We start from the raw sequence: 13,271 nt of genomic DNA on the forward strand, positions 1-13,271 counted from the left end.
ATTGTTGTTGTTATTCTGCCTCTTTTTTGTCTTCATGAGCAGAAACACTGTAACATTATTATTGTTCATCTTCAAACAGGATCTGTCAAGCAATACTATCAGGCTAGCAGCAGTGCAGGGGTGGTTCATTTATTTAAATTCAATTACTTCTAATACTGATTATATGCTGTATATTGGTATTATTTATTTGGTAAATAATACCAATAGGTAAATATTTTATTTTTATTATTTTTTAAAATGCATTTTCCTTAGTATATCATATTTAATATCTAACTATATGTATCTTAGTAAAGGTTGTGAATATTTTTTTCTGGTCTTGGTTGGAGGAGCTGTAATGAAAGCAATTTCTACCCCGGGATCAATAAAACATTTCTGATTTAGATTCTGATATATAAATGTGCAGCTGGTCCCTGTAGACACAGGAAGTGTGACCTGCTCCTTAATCATTAATGTGGGAACTCAATTGAAAATGGTTTGTATTTAAAAATAACGCTCCACAGTTTTAAATACTTATTCTGAGTTGATCACCAGCAAAAACAAATGCACTCTGCAATCTTAAGTTGTCATTTTGTGATATCTCAGCAAATGTGTGTGTGTGTACTTGTATTTATATCTATTTGAGGTCCAAAAAAACCGTGCAGATCTATCTCTGTAGGACATTTTGACCTTATGGGGACATTTTGTTTGGGTCCCACAACTTCAAAGTGCCTTTTCAGGGTTAGAATTGGGTTTGGATTAGGGTTTGACACTTGGTTGTGATGGTCAAGGTTAGTGAAAGGGGCTAGAAAATGCATTATGTCTATGAGGTGTCCTCACTAAGATGTAAAAACAAGTATGTGTTTGTGTTTCTTCAATCCCTTTTAGCTTGATTAATTCACACCACGTTTCCCATCAGGCCTCGGTCCCTGGCCCTGATTCTCTGTCTCTCCGTTGGTCTTTAGTCCATCACGACTTGTGAAGGAAGCATGTTGTTAAACTCCTGTTTACTCTGGCGACGCTGACTGATTGCATGTACACACGTGGACACCTATGAACGCTCTTCTTATCTGAGTTAAATTCAGCAGCATCACCAGAGTGAGTGGAGTGTGCTGATGGAAACGAGTGCAGGGACTGTGTGACACGGAGTCACATTATTCTGCCTGCACATCATAAACCACCACTTCAGCCTTTGACTGGGTAACTTGGCTCATCGGCAACTAATAAATCTTTATTTGTGGTTAATCACAGTGTTCTCATAGAAGGGACTGACAATAAAACATGTTGCCAACGCTTCTTTTTTTTAAGGCTCCTAAAAATAACTCTTTAGATGAACTGAGCTTAATGACTAAATGACCAAGATTTATCTATCTAATACAAATATATGGGGGCACAAAAATACACGATGAGGCTCAAGACATAAAACATCATGACCAAAGTGGTACAAGAAAAAATAACTTATAAAAATGATAAAAAATGTAATACTGGTCAGAGCAGGTATGATGCTGCATTGGCTACCTAGCAATTGATCAAAAAAGAAGGAAAAAAGTGCAGTGACCATGAGAATGAGAGGGAAAAGTTTTGAGAGAATATTGTTCTGATGCAAGTGAGGTAAAGATGATTCACTGAGGTTCATTTATAATTATGGATTTCAGAATTAAAGTGAAATTTGAACTGCTTCCCTCAAGGCATTTTAGACACGTACAATCCATTAAAAATATCTGCAAGAATTTATTTTCTTTTTTACCAAGCGCAGTTAATAATAACCCTGAGTCTTAAACTACATTTACTTTGTACTGTCTTTACACAAGAATGTCCTTTTCTTTTACCAAGTGCAGTTCAATTGTTAATAAGTTAAATGATAAAAATGAATTGAATTGCCTGTAATTAAACTCCAGGAGCCAGAGTGTGTGTTGTCTTTATTCAAAGCAGTTGTGTGTCTTTGTGTCGAGAGACAATTTTCCACTTCGCTGTGGACAATAAAATTGATCCTAACCTCACAAGCTATAATCACACAGGAAGTAGAGACCACTGATATCAGCTTCAATTAACAAACCAAGACGTCAAAATCTTCAAAGGTTTCAATGATAATAAAAACAACAGTTCTATAAAAAGTTCTGTTCTGTGCAGGTGGTGTTCTCCGTCCTCCGACTGACCTTGGCTCCTTCTGTAAAACCCACTGTTAAGTGTGATTTAAAACTTGGTAAACAGATCAGCTGTGTTCTAAAAAAGAAAAGTGAGGCCAATAGATTCAAGCGTTTATTACAACTTGTGTGGACTACTGTAAAACCCTTTATGCTGGGGTTAGCCAGGCCTCCCTTTCTCTCCTTCAGCTTGTCCCAAATGCTGCTGCTCGCCTTTTAACTAGAACACACAGGCGTCAGCACATCTCAGAATAGATTTTAAATCCTTTTTATTTGTGTACAAATGTCTAAATGGTCATGCTCTGCTCTACCTCTCTGGCGTGCTGCAGCCTTTATGTCCCTCTGCCGTCTCTAAGATCAGCTGCTCCTAGTCTTTCCTAGATTGCAGCTGAAGCGCAGTTGCAGCCCCTAAAATGTGGAATGGACTGTCATGGACCTCTTCTCTGTCTAATTATAAAGACTCACCTGTTCTTTGCTGTATTTGAGACAGTGTGACTCTGTGGGTGAGATGTCGCTGTATTTTAATTCAAATACTGCAAAGCATTGTGGGTCAACTGTTGCTTGTGCTTTGTAAATAAATTGGATTGGATCGGATAAGTCTTTAATATCATAAAGTGGGGGCCTGAGCTCAGGTGTGAAGTTTACTCGCACATGAAATCCTCCACCATCCATCTCAAACCAATTAGAGCAGTAGATGAGTCTCATATTCAAACTCCTCCTTTTGTCTCATTTTCTTTTCACATTTTTAACCCATGCAATTCCGTCTCTGTGTCTCTCTCTATCACTTTCTGTCTCTCCCCTCAGAACCAAGGCTGGGAGCGTAACACATTTCCGTGGCAATTACATTGTGAGGCAGCGGAGGGAGAGGCGAGTGAAGCGGAACAGCTTAAAATGGTTATATAGAAATGACTCCCAGGCCCTTTAATTACACCACTATTGATTGCAGTGTGCAGGTTTCCCCACATGCACTGGCTGATTTTTGCCTCTACATTTAGTGGCCTGCAGAGAACAGCAGTGTGATGCTTCTGAAAATTGGACGCTCTCTTTTCATTAGGTGACACTTATGGGATAAATGTATGAGTCTGCTGGTGATGGAATCCATCAAATGTGATTACTAAATATGAGTAATAATGTATCTGGGGCCCTATAGAGAGATATTTATTAGAGCAAAAACACTGATGAGTCTTTTAAAATAGTCACTCTTCAATTAAAATGAGTGGCAGTTTAATGCAAATAATGTAAACGTTGGTGATTTTTGAGAAGTAGAATTGAATTCTGAAACTTTCCTTCTTTGTGTTTTCAGTCTCACTTTAGACAAGCAATGCTGACATGAAACAAATCACTTCCTGTGCATGTGATGTGCAGTCCGGGCGACTCTAGATCTAAACACCGCTGTATCCAGTATATAGCCGTGTGGAAAAGGATTATTCCAGGGCTACAAACACCAAATGACTTTTATTATTATTAACAGCTTTGGAGTCATTGTGATGGTTAAATGTCGTGCTGAGGGGCAGGGAGGGAGGAGGGTTAAGGCCCTGGCATACTTCTGTGCACATACTCGCACGTCATTGTCCTGTAGTATCCTAATTCACCATTGGGTGGCGGTACAAGTCTGAAAGTGAGAAATAGGATGCAATGCTACCAAAGAAGAAGAGAACAGCAGTTTGCTCATGCGCAGTCCGCACGTACTCATCGTGCTCTTTGCGTGCTGTTCCAAAATCTGGGCTGTACGTGCAGCCTTTGTGTTGATGACACAGTGTAGAAGGATACCGGGGCCTTTAGTGATGAGTTTTCACAACAGTGAGGATGAAGCAGTAGACGGTGAATCAATGGATGTTTACGGTGGTGTCCGAGAAAGTTCCGCCTTAACGTGTTGTTTTCCAGCCTCAGTCTGTGGTACGCTAGCTGTTGCATTTGAATAACATCAGAACCGCTGCGTCCTGTGTAAAGATGTGCTACAATAGGGTACACATGTTCTTTTTATTTAAGTTTGATGGATTAACTCGCTCAACTAGCTCAGGACAATAACTAGCTCAGGAAAATAGCAACAACCAACCTAGTGCTGCATCACTTGGCATTTACAACCAGCTACCATTACATACTGAAGAATCTTTGCTTCTGTGAAAGTAAATGACTTTCCTCGCCAGCAGGTGGCGGTAGTCTGTGTTGTTAACTGAAAAAAGTTAAAGGAGAATACCTATCGGCGCCAGCGCTCCATTATCTTGTCACTTGGTCACCACACAGACATTTGCTCCAAATAATGTTTTGCACAGTTTCCACATCCAAACCAAATGTCCACATTTCTTCAACCTTCCTGTCTCTTCTCATCTTCCACCTGTTTGATCACAGTGATCTCTCTCATGGACAGACATATAAGACCAGACAATGAGGGCAATTGTCAGACATTGCCGGGGCGGTGTCCCGGGGCGGTGTCCCGGGGCGGTGTCCCACGCTTAACTTGCAAAAAAACGTTACTCCGTAATCCCTTGAATTAACTGGAGAGGCAGCAACCCAGACTATAATGGCCATATGCTGTTTTAAAACAGATGGGGGGGAAACATCCCTTTTTTCAGCGTCATTTCAGACAGAGGTTAGGTGTCTTGTTTGAGGGTTTCTTCCAGAGACAAATGACATGCAGAGAAAAAGTCCCATTATCCACTTATGCTTGCTCTCAGTGAAAAAAAGCAGAGTGGCTGTGGAAATATCTGCCTTTACTTTTCACATTTCATTTAGCCAGTAAAAGACATCCGACATACGTTGTAACCCCCTTTAAATAATTTCATCATCTCTCCAAACCCAACTTTGAGTCACCTCTTACCTGTAGAAACAGCCCATTCATCATCAAGTGGAATTACTCTGTGACAAATCTGTCTGGCTGCTGCGTGTCTGCAGATTGAATACACAAACACGACACATGTTCCATCCCTGCTCTTTAGCCAAAGTCATTTGTGCCAGTGTCAAAAGTGATAAATGGGTTATGTGGTGCCTATGAGAAAGAGCAGGGAATTTCTTCAAATGTATTAAATGGGAGCAAAAGCAAGGCTGCAGACGAGGACTCTGGTGTTGTGGTGCTGCAGGCTGGGGATCTCCGTCGCACACAGTTTGTGCCCGTGCTTCACATCTTTACTGGCACCTCATCTGCATTTCCCTCAGATATCCAGCCACCGTTCCTTCCCCACAGGAACACTTAGCTCACAGCAGTCCAGCACACACTGTGTCCACTGTGTGGTCTTTGTCTTGGCCAGCTTCAATGTCAGACCTTTACATGTTTGGTTCACTTCAGAGCAGAGTGTGGTTAGGGCTCTCACGTTTTATTTGACATCTGTTTGAACTGTCTGCGTGAGGGAGGTTAGTGTGACTAGTGTGACCTAATATTCGTAATGATTAAATAACACAGTGACATGACTCTGATCAGTGTCTAACATAATGGCATCATCACGATTTGTCTTGAATATTTTTGTGACCTAAATTCAACTTTAAATCCTTCTCTTTTCTCTTTGTTCTTGTTTCTCAGAGCGTAAAGAGATCACAATGACTATTGGAAACCAGCTGTCCTACAAGAAAATCTACAATGTGGTGGGATACCTGAAGGGAAAGACGAACCCAGGTGTGTACAAATGACTTGAAGCAAAAGCAGTTTGTCTTGACATGTGTCCTGCAGCCACTCATTCAATTATGGAGCCTGATTTTTGAAGATATGCGACGTAGTTCGAACAAGTGCCTTTCTACATGGAGTTAGCATGTTCTCCCCGTGTGTGCATGGGTTTTCTCCGGGTTCTCCGATTTCCTCCCACAGTCCAAAGACATGCAGATGTGGGGATTAGGCAAACTGGACACTCTAAATTGACCGTGAGAGTGAATGTTTGGTTGTCTCTAAGTCGTGTCCTTGTGATGGATTGGCGATGTGTCCAGAGTGTACCTCGCCTATCGCCCGATGTCAGCTGAGATTAGCACGGAACCCCCCGACCCTCATGTGGAGGATGAAGCGGTAGAAGATGGATGGATGGTATTTAGGGGGCGATGTCTCTGGATGCAAAAAGAAGTCTGTTTGTAAGGCTGTGAGAAAATGACCCTACACTTTACTTTGTTGTGTGAGTGAATGAGTGAGTGAGTGAATGAATGTTTCATCTTAAGGTATTTTCTAATCCAAGATGGACTTTTTGTAAATTAGAGTCCAAATTGATGATGATGAAGAAATATAGTAGAAATTCACTGCTGGTGTTTTAGCTTCATTTATTTTAGAAAACATAATCTTCCATTTCAACAATGTTTTGCAGCTTCAATAGTCGTTGGTAGAATGTATTTAGTGTGTTTAACAGACTCTTCTTATCATCTCTTTTGTTTTCTCACTTTCTGTTGTATTAGTCGTAGTTCTTACAGTAAACACGTCCATATTAGTATGTGAGAAAAGGAAACATGAGCTGCCTAGAATGAGTGGCTTCCTTCTGTCACCAGCAGCTTCATCCAGATGTGAACAGATTTAAAAAAAAGAAGCAAAATCAACATTGAGTAAATGCAGCTGTGGTGTATTTTCCACATCAGTTAATGTTTCTCAGAGGAGGCGACTGTGATGATGACGATTAAAACCCCTGAGTCACATTGTGGCTGTGACGAACTGCTCACGTCTCACTGCAGGAAACAAACCGTTTATATGAAAATAATGTACTTCAAAAACCCACTGAATACATCAACATAAGAAAGAGACGTCACCGTTCATCTTAGGCTGGAAGAGTGTGGGAACAAGACCTGGTTCATGTGATTTTGTTAAAGCGCTTGCATTTATTGTGACACTCCATTTATATCAGCTCACCGTGGCACCACCCACTGGTTTGGGAGCTGCTGTTGTTTGTCCAACAACATAAAAAACAGAAAAGACCATATTTGGTTTTGAGGATGGAGGAGTGGAGCTTACTGAGAGCACGACAACTGGCAGGTCCCAGTGCATGACATCTGCTGTCAATCACTCTATGACCACACCCTATTGCATATGCCATTTAGAGTCGATTTAACTTTTTTATTGTCTCTTATTTTTAATATTTAGTGTTGATTTGGCTCTAAATCTGACTCTTAGACTTAGAGTCTATTTGAATCTAAATGGGATCCTAATGTACAAAAATGAAGCCATGCTTTGTTAAAGACAACCTTAAACAAGCGATCGAGTCCACAGACCCCTCAGTGAAAGTTTACTGACAATACAATATCAATATAATCTTACTGTTCATTACTGTTTTGTCCCTGAAAACAACAACAATAATAATAATAATGATAATAATAAGGCACCACATTGGCTTCACTTTCATGACCTCATGTCTATTTCTGAGGATCAAGCTGATTCGTTGTTTTTGGCAGAATGCTGGTCGTACAGAATAGATATTCTGTCCTGAGAATGATATGTAATTGTTTTCTGCTTTAACTGATTCATAGCCCAATTAGATTTCAGATCCAGGTTCTTTCAGTTGAGTCACACTGCAGAATGCTGGCTAGCACTGTTGCCTCACAGCAAGAAGGTCACCTGTTTGAATCCTGGTTCCTTGTGGAGGCTGCATGTTCTCCCTGTGTGCATGTGGGTTTTCTCCAGGTACTCTGGGTTCCTCCCATAATCCAATACCAATCAGAGGTTAATTTGACCATAGGTGTGAATGTGAGCGTATCCGTTGCCCTATGCCAGATGGGATTGGCTCCAACAATAGACCACTTTTCCAGCTCAAGTCATTTCCAAACATATTATATCTTTTTTTTTTATATTTTAAGTGAACTCTGTCAGTCAGCTGATTATCCACACACATCCACACCTGCCCCCCTCTCCTCCTGTAGCAGTCAGTGCACTGTTACTATACCTGTCCTGCCCAGTCACTGGTGGAAAATTACCTCACTGATTTACAGTGTGATATTAGGCAGCCATAATGGGCCACTAAAGCGGATAATATGGGCCACAAATCTGTGGAAGGGGCCACCCTTTACCTGGTTGTTGGCATTTGATCATATGTCTGTTCCCCCGCTCCTCTGTGTCGACCCTAAACACGATGAATATTCATGTACAGTACATTTCCAAAGGCTCCAAGGACCCATTTGCATGACGCTGCTTTGCTATTAAATAAACAACTCTTAGATAATATTATTTTTCTGGGAAATGATTTCTGTTCATGGACAAGCAGAGCAACAGTAAAACTTAAAAATGCAAATGAAAGCCGCCCAGTGGTTTGACCCAAAGCAGTGCAGCGAAAACAAAATACTGCACGATGGCTGCTGAATGTTAACTCCCACAGGAATATCTTCTCAAATTTGTGTTTAACATGAGCAGCTGTTACCAGTGACACAAGGTCAAAGTCTTTCATCGTAGTCCTGACAGTATGATGTGGGTTTTCACCACTGAGGTTGACTTAACTCAATGATCCTGATGGGAAGGTGGGTGAAAGGGCACAATATGAAAACTGTAGCTGTATTTCAAAAGGAAATAAATAAATTGATCTGTGGAATGAGATTTAAAGAGGACATATTATGCAAAATCAACTTTTTAACCATTTTAATACTTATATTTGGGACTCTGGAGGCCCTACCAGTCGCCAAAGTGTGGAAAAAGAATACTCAGTCATGTTTTCGTGGTTCCCCTTAGTGTAAGTATAGGCCATAAAACGCGCAATGTTGAATTCCCTGCGCTTATGACGGCAGCATGTGCATTTCACCGTGAATGTTACCGCCCACCAGTAAGTTTACTTGGAGAGCTCCACCTTAGCTCCACCTTAGCTCCACGTTAGCTCCACCTTAGCTCCACCTTAGCTCCACCTTGAGAGTGCAGGCGAGGGAGGAAGAGCGGTATTATGTCAACGCGGAGGGACAAGTGTGCTGTTGGTGGCTGCACAGTGGAGCACAGTGTTTTACAGAGGATTTTATATATGAAGCTAATGTGCCGGATAAAGTCAGCAAACGTGTGTTCTGTGGTAGGTTTACTTTACCAGCATCAGAGACGACTGCCTGCTGTACAGTGAACAAAAAAGCAACACATCTAAAGAGTTAGACAATGAAAACAAAATCAATCAATATGAGTCAATATGGATGGAGCGTTTGTATCATTGGGAGGATAAGCCATTCAACCATCTGTGTTAAAATTCTAATTCAGTTCAAAATGCAGGTGTGGTTGGGCTGCTGTTGCAACATGGTGTCACACAATGCCTTGCCTAAAGTACTTATAGATATATAGAAATGATCTTTTGGGCAGTAATCGTCTTTATTCTTTCATTCACTTGTTCATATTCACTTCCTGCCAATAAACCCTCCTAAATCTTACACACTGTACCTGCAAAAGACTTTTTGTTTTTGTCATTTATTTCCAGGAGAAAAAAACAACTGTGTGTATATGAAAAAAAGAGCAATTATTCACTCACTTCACTAAACCTGAACTCTAATAATTAGTCCAGGCCTAAGGGCAATGAGATGAGGTTTTTCTTAGTATTTTGTTTTCTATTTTCCCCAGTGATGTCATGTCCTTTCCATCCAATTAAGCAAAACTTCACACACACAACAGCTATTAACTGACAGTCCACCTCCATGTCTGTTTAAATCACGCGCGGTTTGATGAGATCCCAAATCCCTGGAATCTCCTGAAAAACTTAATGGTCCTGCGTCTTGACTGGATTGTCTAGTCTGTACTTTCTCAGGGTTAAAACATTGAACATTGGTCACAAAGTTCACTTTGTCTGTGTTCTCCCGTTTTTTAAAATCAAATGCAATTTGAAAATCCCCATGTGTGGGGCAGGTTTATGATGGATAAAACACTAAAAATGCAATGTGGTTATATTTGTTCAAGTAATAAGTAAAAAAAACAAACAAATACATATGTTTCAAGAAGGTTGGAAAATTTGTCAGATTAGACAGAACCCTGGATTAAGGTTCACTAGATCTCTGTCATTAATCCCAACAAAGACGAGAAAAGAGTTGAGAGACATCTATCTTTGTTCAGATCGCCATGTGCTGGTTGGCAGTAGTCATGACAGTAACCAGCGAGGCGGGGCTTCAGCCATCGTGAATCAGCTCATCGCCGCACTGACGGAGCAGACCAAACGAGGATGGGTGCCGGACCGTACCACTGTGTTTTGCTCGTGGGGGGGCTCAGCCCTGGGGAACATCGGGTCCTATGAGTGGGGAAAGGTCAGTAAGCACACAAGCATGTTTTATTTAATGTCAGTTCAGAGGTCAATGGCAGGAGAATGATTCAAACTGATGGAAAAGCACAACGAATAATAGAGAAAAAAGGATCGTCATAGTGGAACCTTTAAACCTTTCTTCATGGCATATGCTACTGCAATACTGAAATAACCTGAGACTGATGTAACGTACGCGGTATTTTTATTTGATCAGAATCAGAATCAGAAAAAATGTGATCACATGAAGCAAAAATGGAAAAGAAATGTAATTCAAATTATGCAAAAAAACTGTCTTTGTGAGGACATTTTGACCTTGTGGGGACAGTTTGTCTGGTCTCCACAAGTTTAAAGGGCTTTTTCAGGGTTAAGACTTTAGGTTAGTTTAAGTTTTAGGGTTCAGCACTTAGTTATGATGGTTAATGTTAGGGTAAAGGGCTAGGGAATGCATTACTGTATGTCTATGATGTGTCCTCACTAAGACATGAAAACAGTGTGTGTGTGTGTTGTCTCTGCAGGATAACAGTGTTGTCCTACAGAGCAGTGCCGTGGCCTACGTCAGTCTGAACTCTCCAGTCAGGGGGACGGAGACTCTCAGAGCGACAGCGTCTCCGACTCTGCTGCAGCTCACCTCGGACATACAGCGGGTAACTCTAACTGCTGCTGTCATTGTTTATCTTTGAATGTCACTCCTGTGGCTGCAAACAAAAGCAAGATGCTGTGGAGCACATTCTCTTCTCAACTGTTAGCACCACTTAAACTTTAAAACCTTCTCCGTTTTTGCGGTTTCCCTCATCCACTACCTCCTCCTTTTTTTGTTCTTTCTCCTTCAAACACTACATACCGCTCTTCTCTCATTCTTTATTCTCTCCTTTCATTAGGAGTGAGTGGTGGATCTTCTCGCCCTCTCCTTTACCTCGTTAAAACCTTTCTCTCTGTGTGTCTCTCCAGGTTATGAGATACAGATTTTTATTCAAGTCTCTAGGGTAGTCATCCATCCTCGGGGGGGAAAAGTCATGTTCTTTCCACACACCGGGCAGGTACAAAATGTCACAAATGGACAGATAGTACAGGGAAATGCCCCTTTATTCCCCTGCAACATAAACTAACTAATTAGGAGGAATGGCTACCTTTGATATTCAGCAGTAATGAAGCCAAAGCTACTTAAAGAGAGGAAGACAATGAAGACTTTTTTTTCTGCTTCTAAAGCAGAACTATGTCAGATTTCTACCTTCTCTTCTTTCCGGTATCAGACAGGATGGTCACAGAAGGGTTAAATGGCTTGTTGCAGGGAGAGTGTTGGCTGTCTTGCTTTACGGCACTACGGCACACGTAGTCCTTAGCCTGGTGCCAGCTATAAGAGCAAGGCATCAATAGCATTATTTCAGAAGCAGAGAAAAATAAGAAGACTGGTTTACTTGAGGTAAACTTTGGGACAAACCCTCTATACTCTATACTTTTATGTGTATTTGTGCTTTCACTATGTTTACTATTATTGTTAAGTCAACCATTTTCATTAACAATGTCTGTTGCACCATATTACAAAAAATATTTTTAAAACCGCCTCATTTTGGTTTGTGGACAAAACAAAGTGGCAAGCATCAGTCAGTGTTTTCTTTTAAGAAATTAATTGAAATGATAATCAACAAATCAACTGTACGTTGCAGCCCTAATAACACCTGTAGGGGGCTGGTTGGAACAGCCTGGTGCTGTGCTGTACTTCACGGTAGGATGTTCTGTGTACAGTCGACTGCTCTGTAGTGATGTTTACAAAAAGTGACTTTATTGTGTACAGATGGGCGAGGACGCATCATTACAGCTCCACACAGTGCAACTGAACAAAGCACAAACTGCTGTAGGATTCCTGTCCATGTCATATTTACTCTTTATTTACCCTCTCGTCTCGTTGCACCTAATTGTCCATTTGGTAGCAGCTGTCCCTGGCACGCTCTATTGCTTTATTCATTATCACAAGAATCTTAGTGCTGCCTAAGCTCCACTCCCACTTCCCAATATTTAGAAACCGGTCTAAACATCATTAATTATGTTTGTGCAGTGGCTGTAATACGTCCTACTTATCTTAGTTTGTAAGGGACCAAATTCTCTTCCAAATCAAGATGCTCCTGCACTGATAGTTTTGGAATGGTTGCTTGGGAACCAATTATAATACAAGTTGATGCTCCTTTTACAGGAGATTTACCCCCAGAGGAGGGGAGGAGGGGAGGTTGGGCAACATGGGGGCAAACAGACAGGACAGGAAGAAACAAGGGGAACACTGGTTTCCAGAAGAATCCAGATCTAATGGAGAGGAGCTTGTGCCTTGGGTATTGTACCACAGATGCATGTGTTGAGTTTCCTGTAGCTGTGTGGGTTCCACCGGTGGACGGTTCATTGTTTGACAGAAAAACAGACCAGACCAGAATCTATTACTCTCTCTGAGAAGTGGTCATCGCAGTATAAGACATGTGAGCTGTGTGTTTAGTCATTGTGACATGAATTGTCCTAAATACAAAGTGTGTGCAGTGAAAGAATAAACGTTTATGCGTCTCATATTTCAAGTTAAGTTGACACCAGTTGACATTTCTGCTTCAACGGCACATGAACGCTTCACCTTTTGTTTTCTTTTTATTACATGGACACATAATATTTCCTGAACAACCTGAATGAACTAGGTTTCTAGGTTGTAGGACTTTAAATGCTGGAAAGTCTCTCAATTAAAATGGTGACATGAATTAATGCACACAATACAGACTAAAGGACATTTACTGTCTTACATATTCAGTGTATATCATGACCCCTGGATTTATCTAGGCGCTTTGGACCTTTTCTTGTTCTGTGTCCTGTCTTCCCGGTTGATTTTTCTGCCCCGCCCTAATGTGATTCCCCTGTTACCTTTTTTGCCCCCCTTGTGTATTTAGGTGTTGTTACCAAATCCGATTTTTAAGCATAGCCAGATTGTTTTTTTTTGGCAATCTGTTCTAATTTTCCAAAGCTGGTTCATATGGAGGTGGAT

General features: G+C 41.0%; 1 protein-coding gene across 3 annotated transcripts in view; it reads left to right on the forward strand.

Annotated features, from left to right (window-relative positions):
• Positions 1-13,271, forward strand: part of LOC122780425 (inactive N-acetylated-alpha-linked acidic dipeptidase-like protein 2) — a 351,291-nt gene that overhangs the window by 230,406 nt on the left and 107,614 nt on the right. For all 3 annotated transcript variants that reach the window (XM_044043362.1, XM_044043361.1, XM_044043363.1), the window contains exons 10-12: positions 5,635-5,727; positions 10,078-10,265; positions 10,777-10,905. In XM_044043362.1, the coding sequence (XP_043899297.1) occupies positions 5,635-5,727; positions 10,078-10,265; positions 10,777-10,905 (410 nt within the window). The remainder of the gene's footprint in view (positions 1-5,634; positions 5,728-10,077; positions 10,266-10,776; positions 10,906-13,271) is intronic.

This window comes from Solea senegalensis, linkage group LG14 (genome assembly GCF_019176455.1).
Source record: "Solea senegalensis isolate Sse05_10M linkage group LG14, IFAPA_SoseM_1, whole genome shotgun sequence".
NCBI lineage: Eukaryota > Metazoa > Chordata > Actinopteri > Pleuronectiformes > Soleidae > Solea > Solea senegalensis.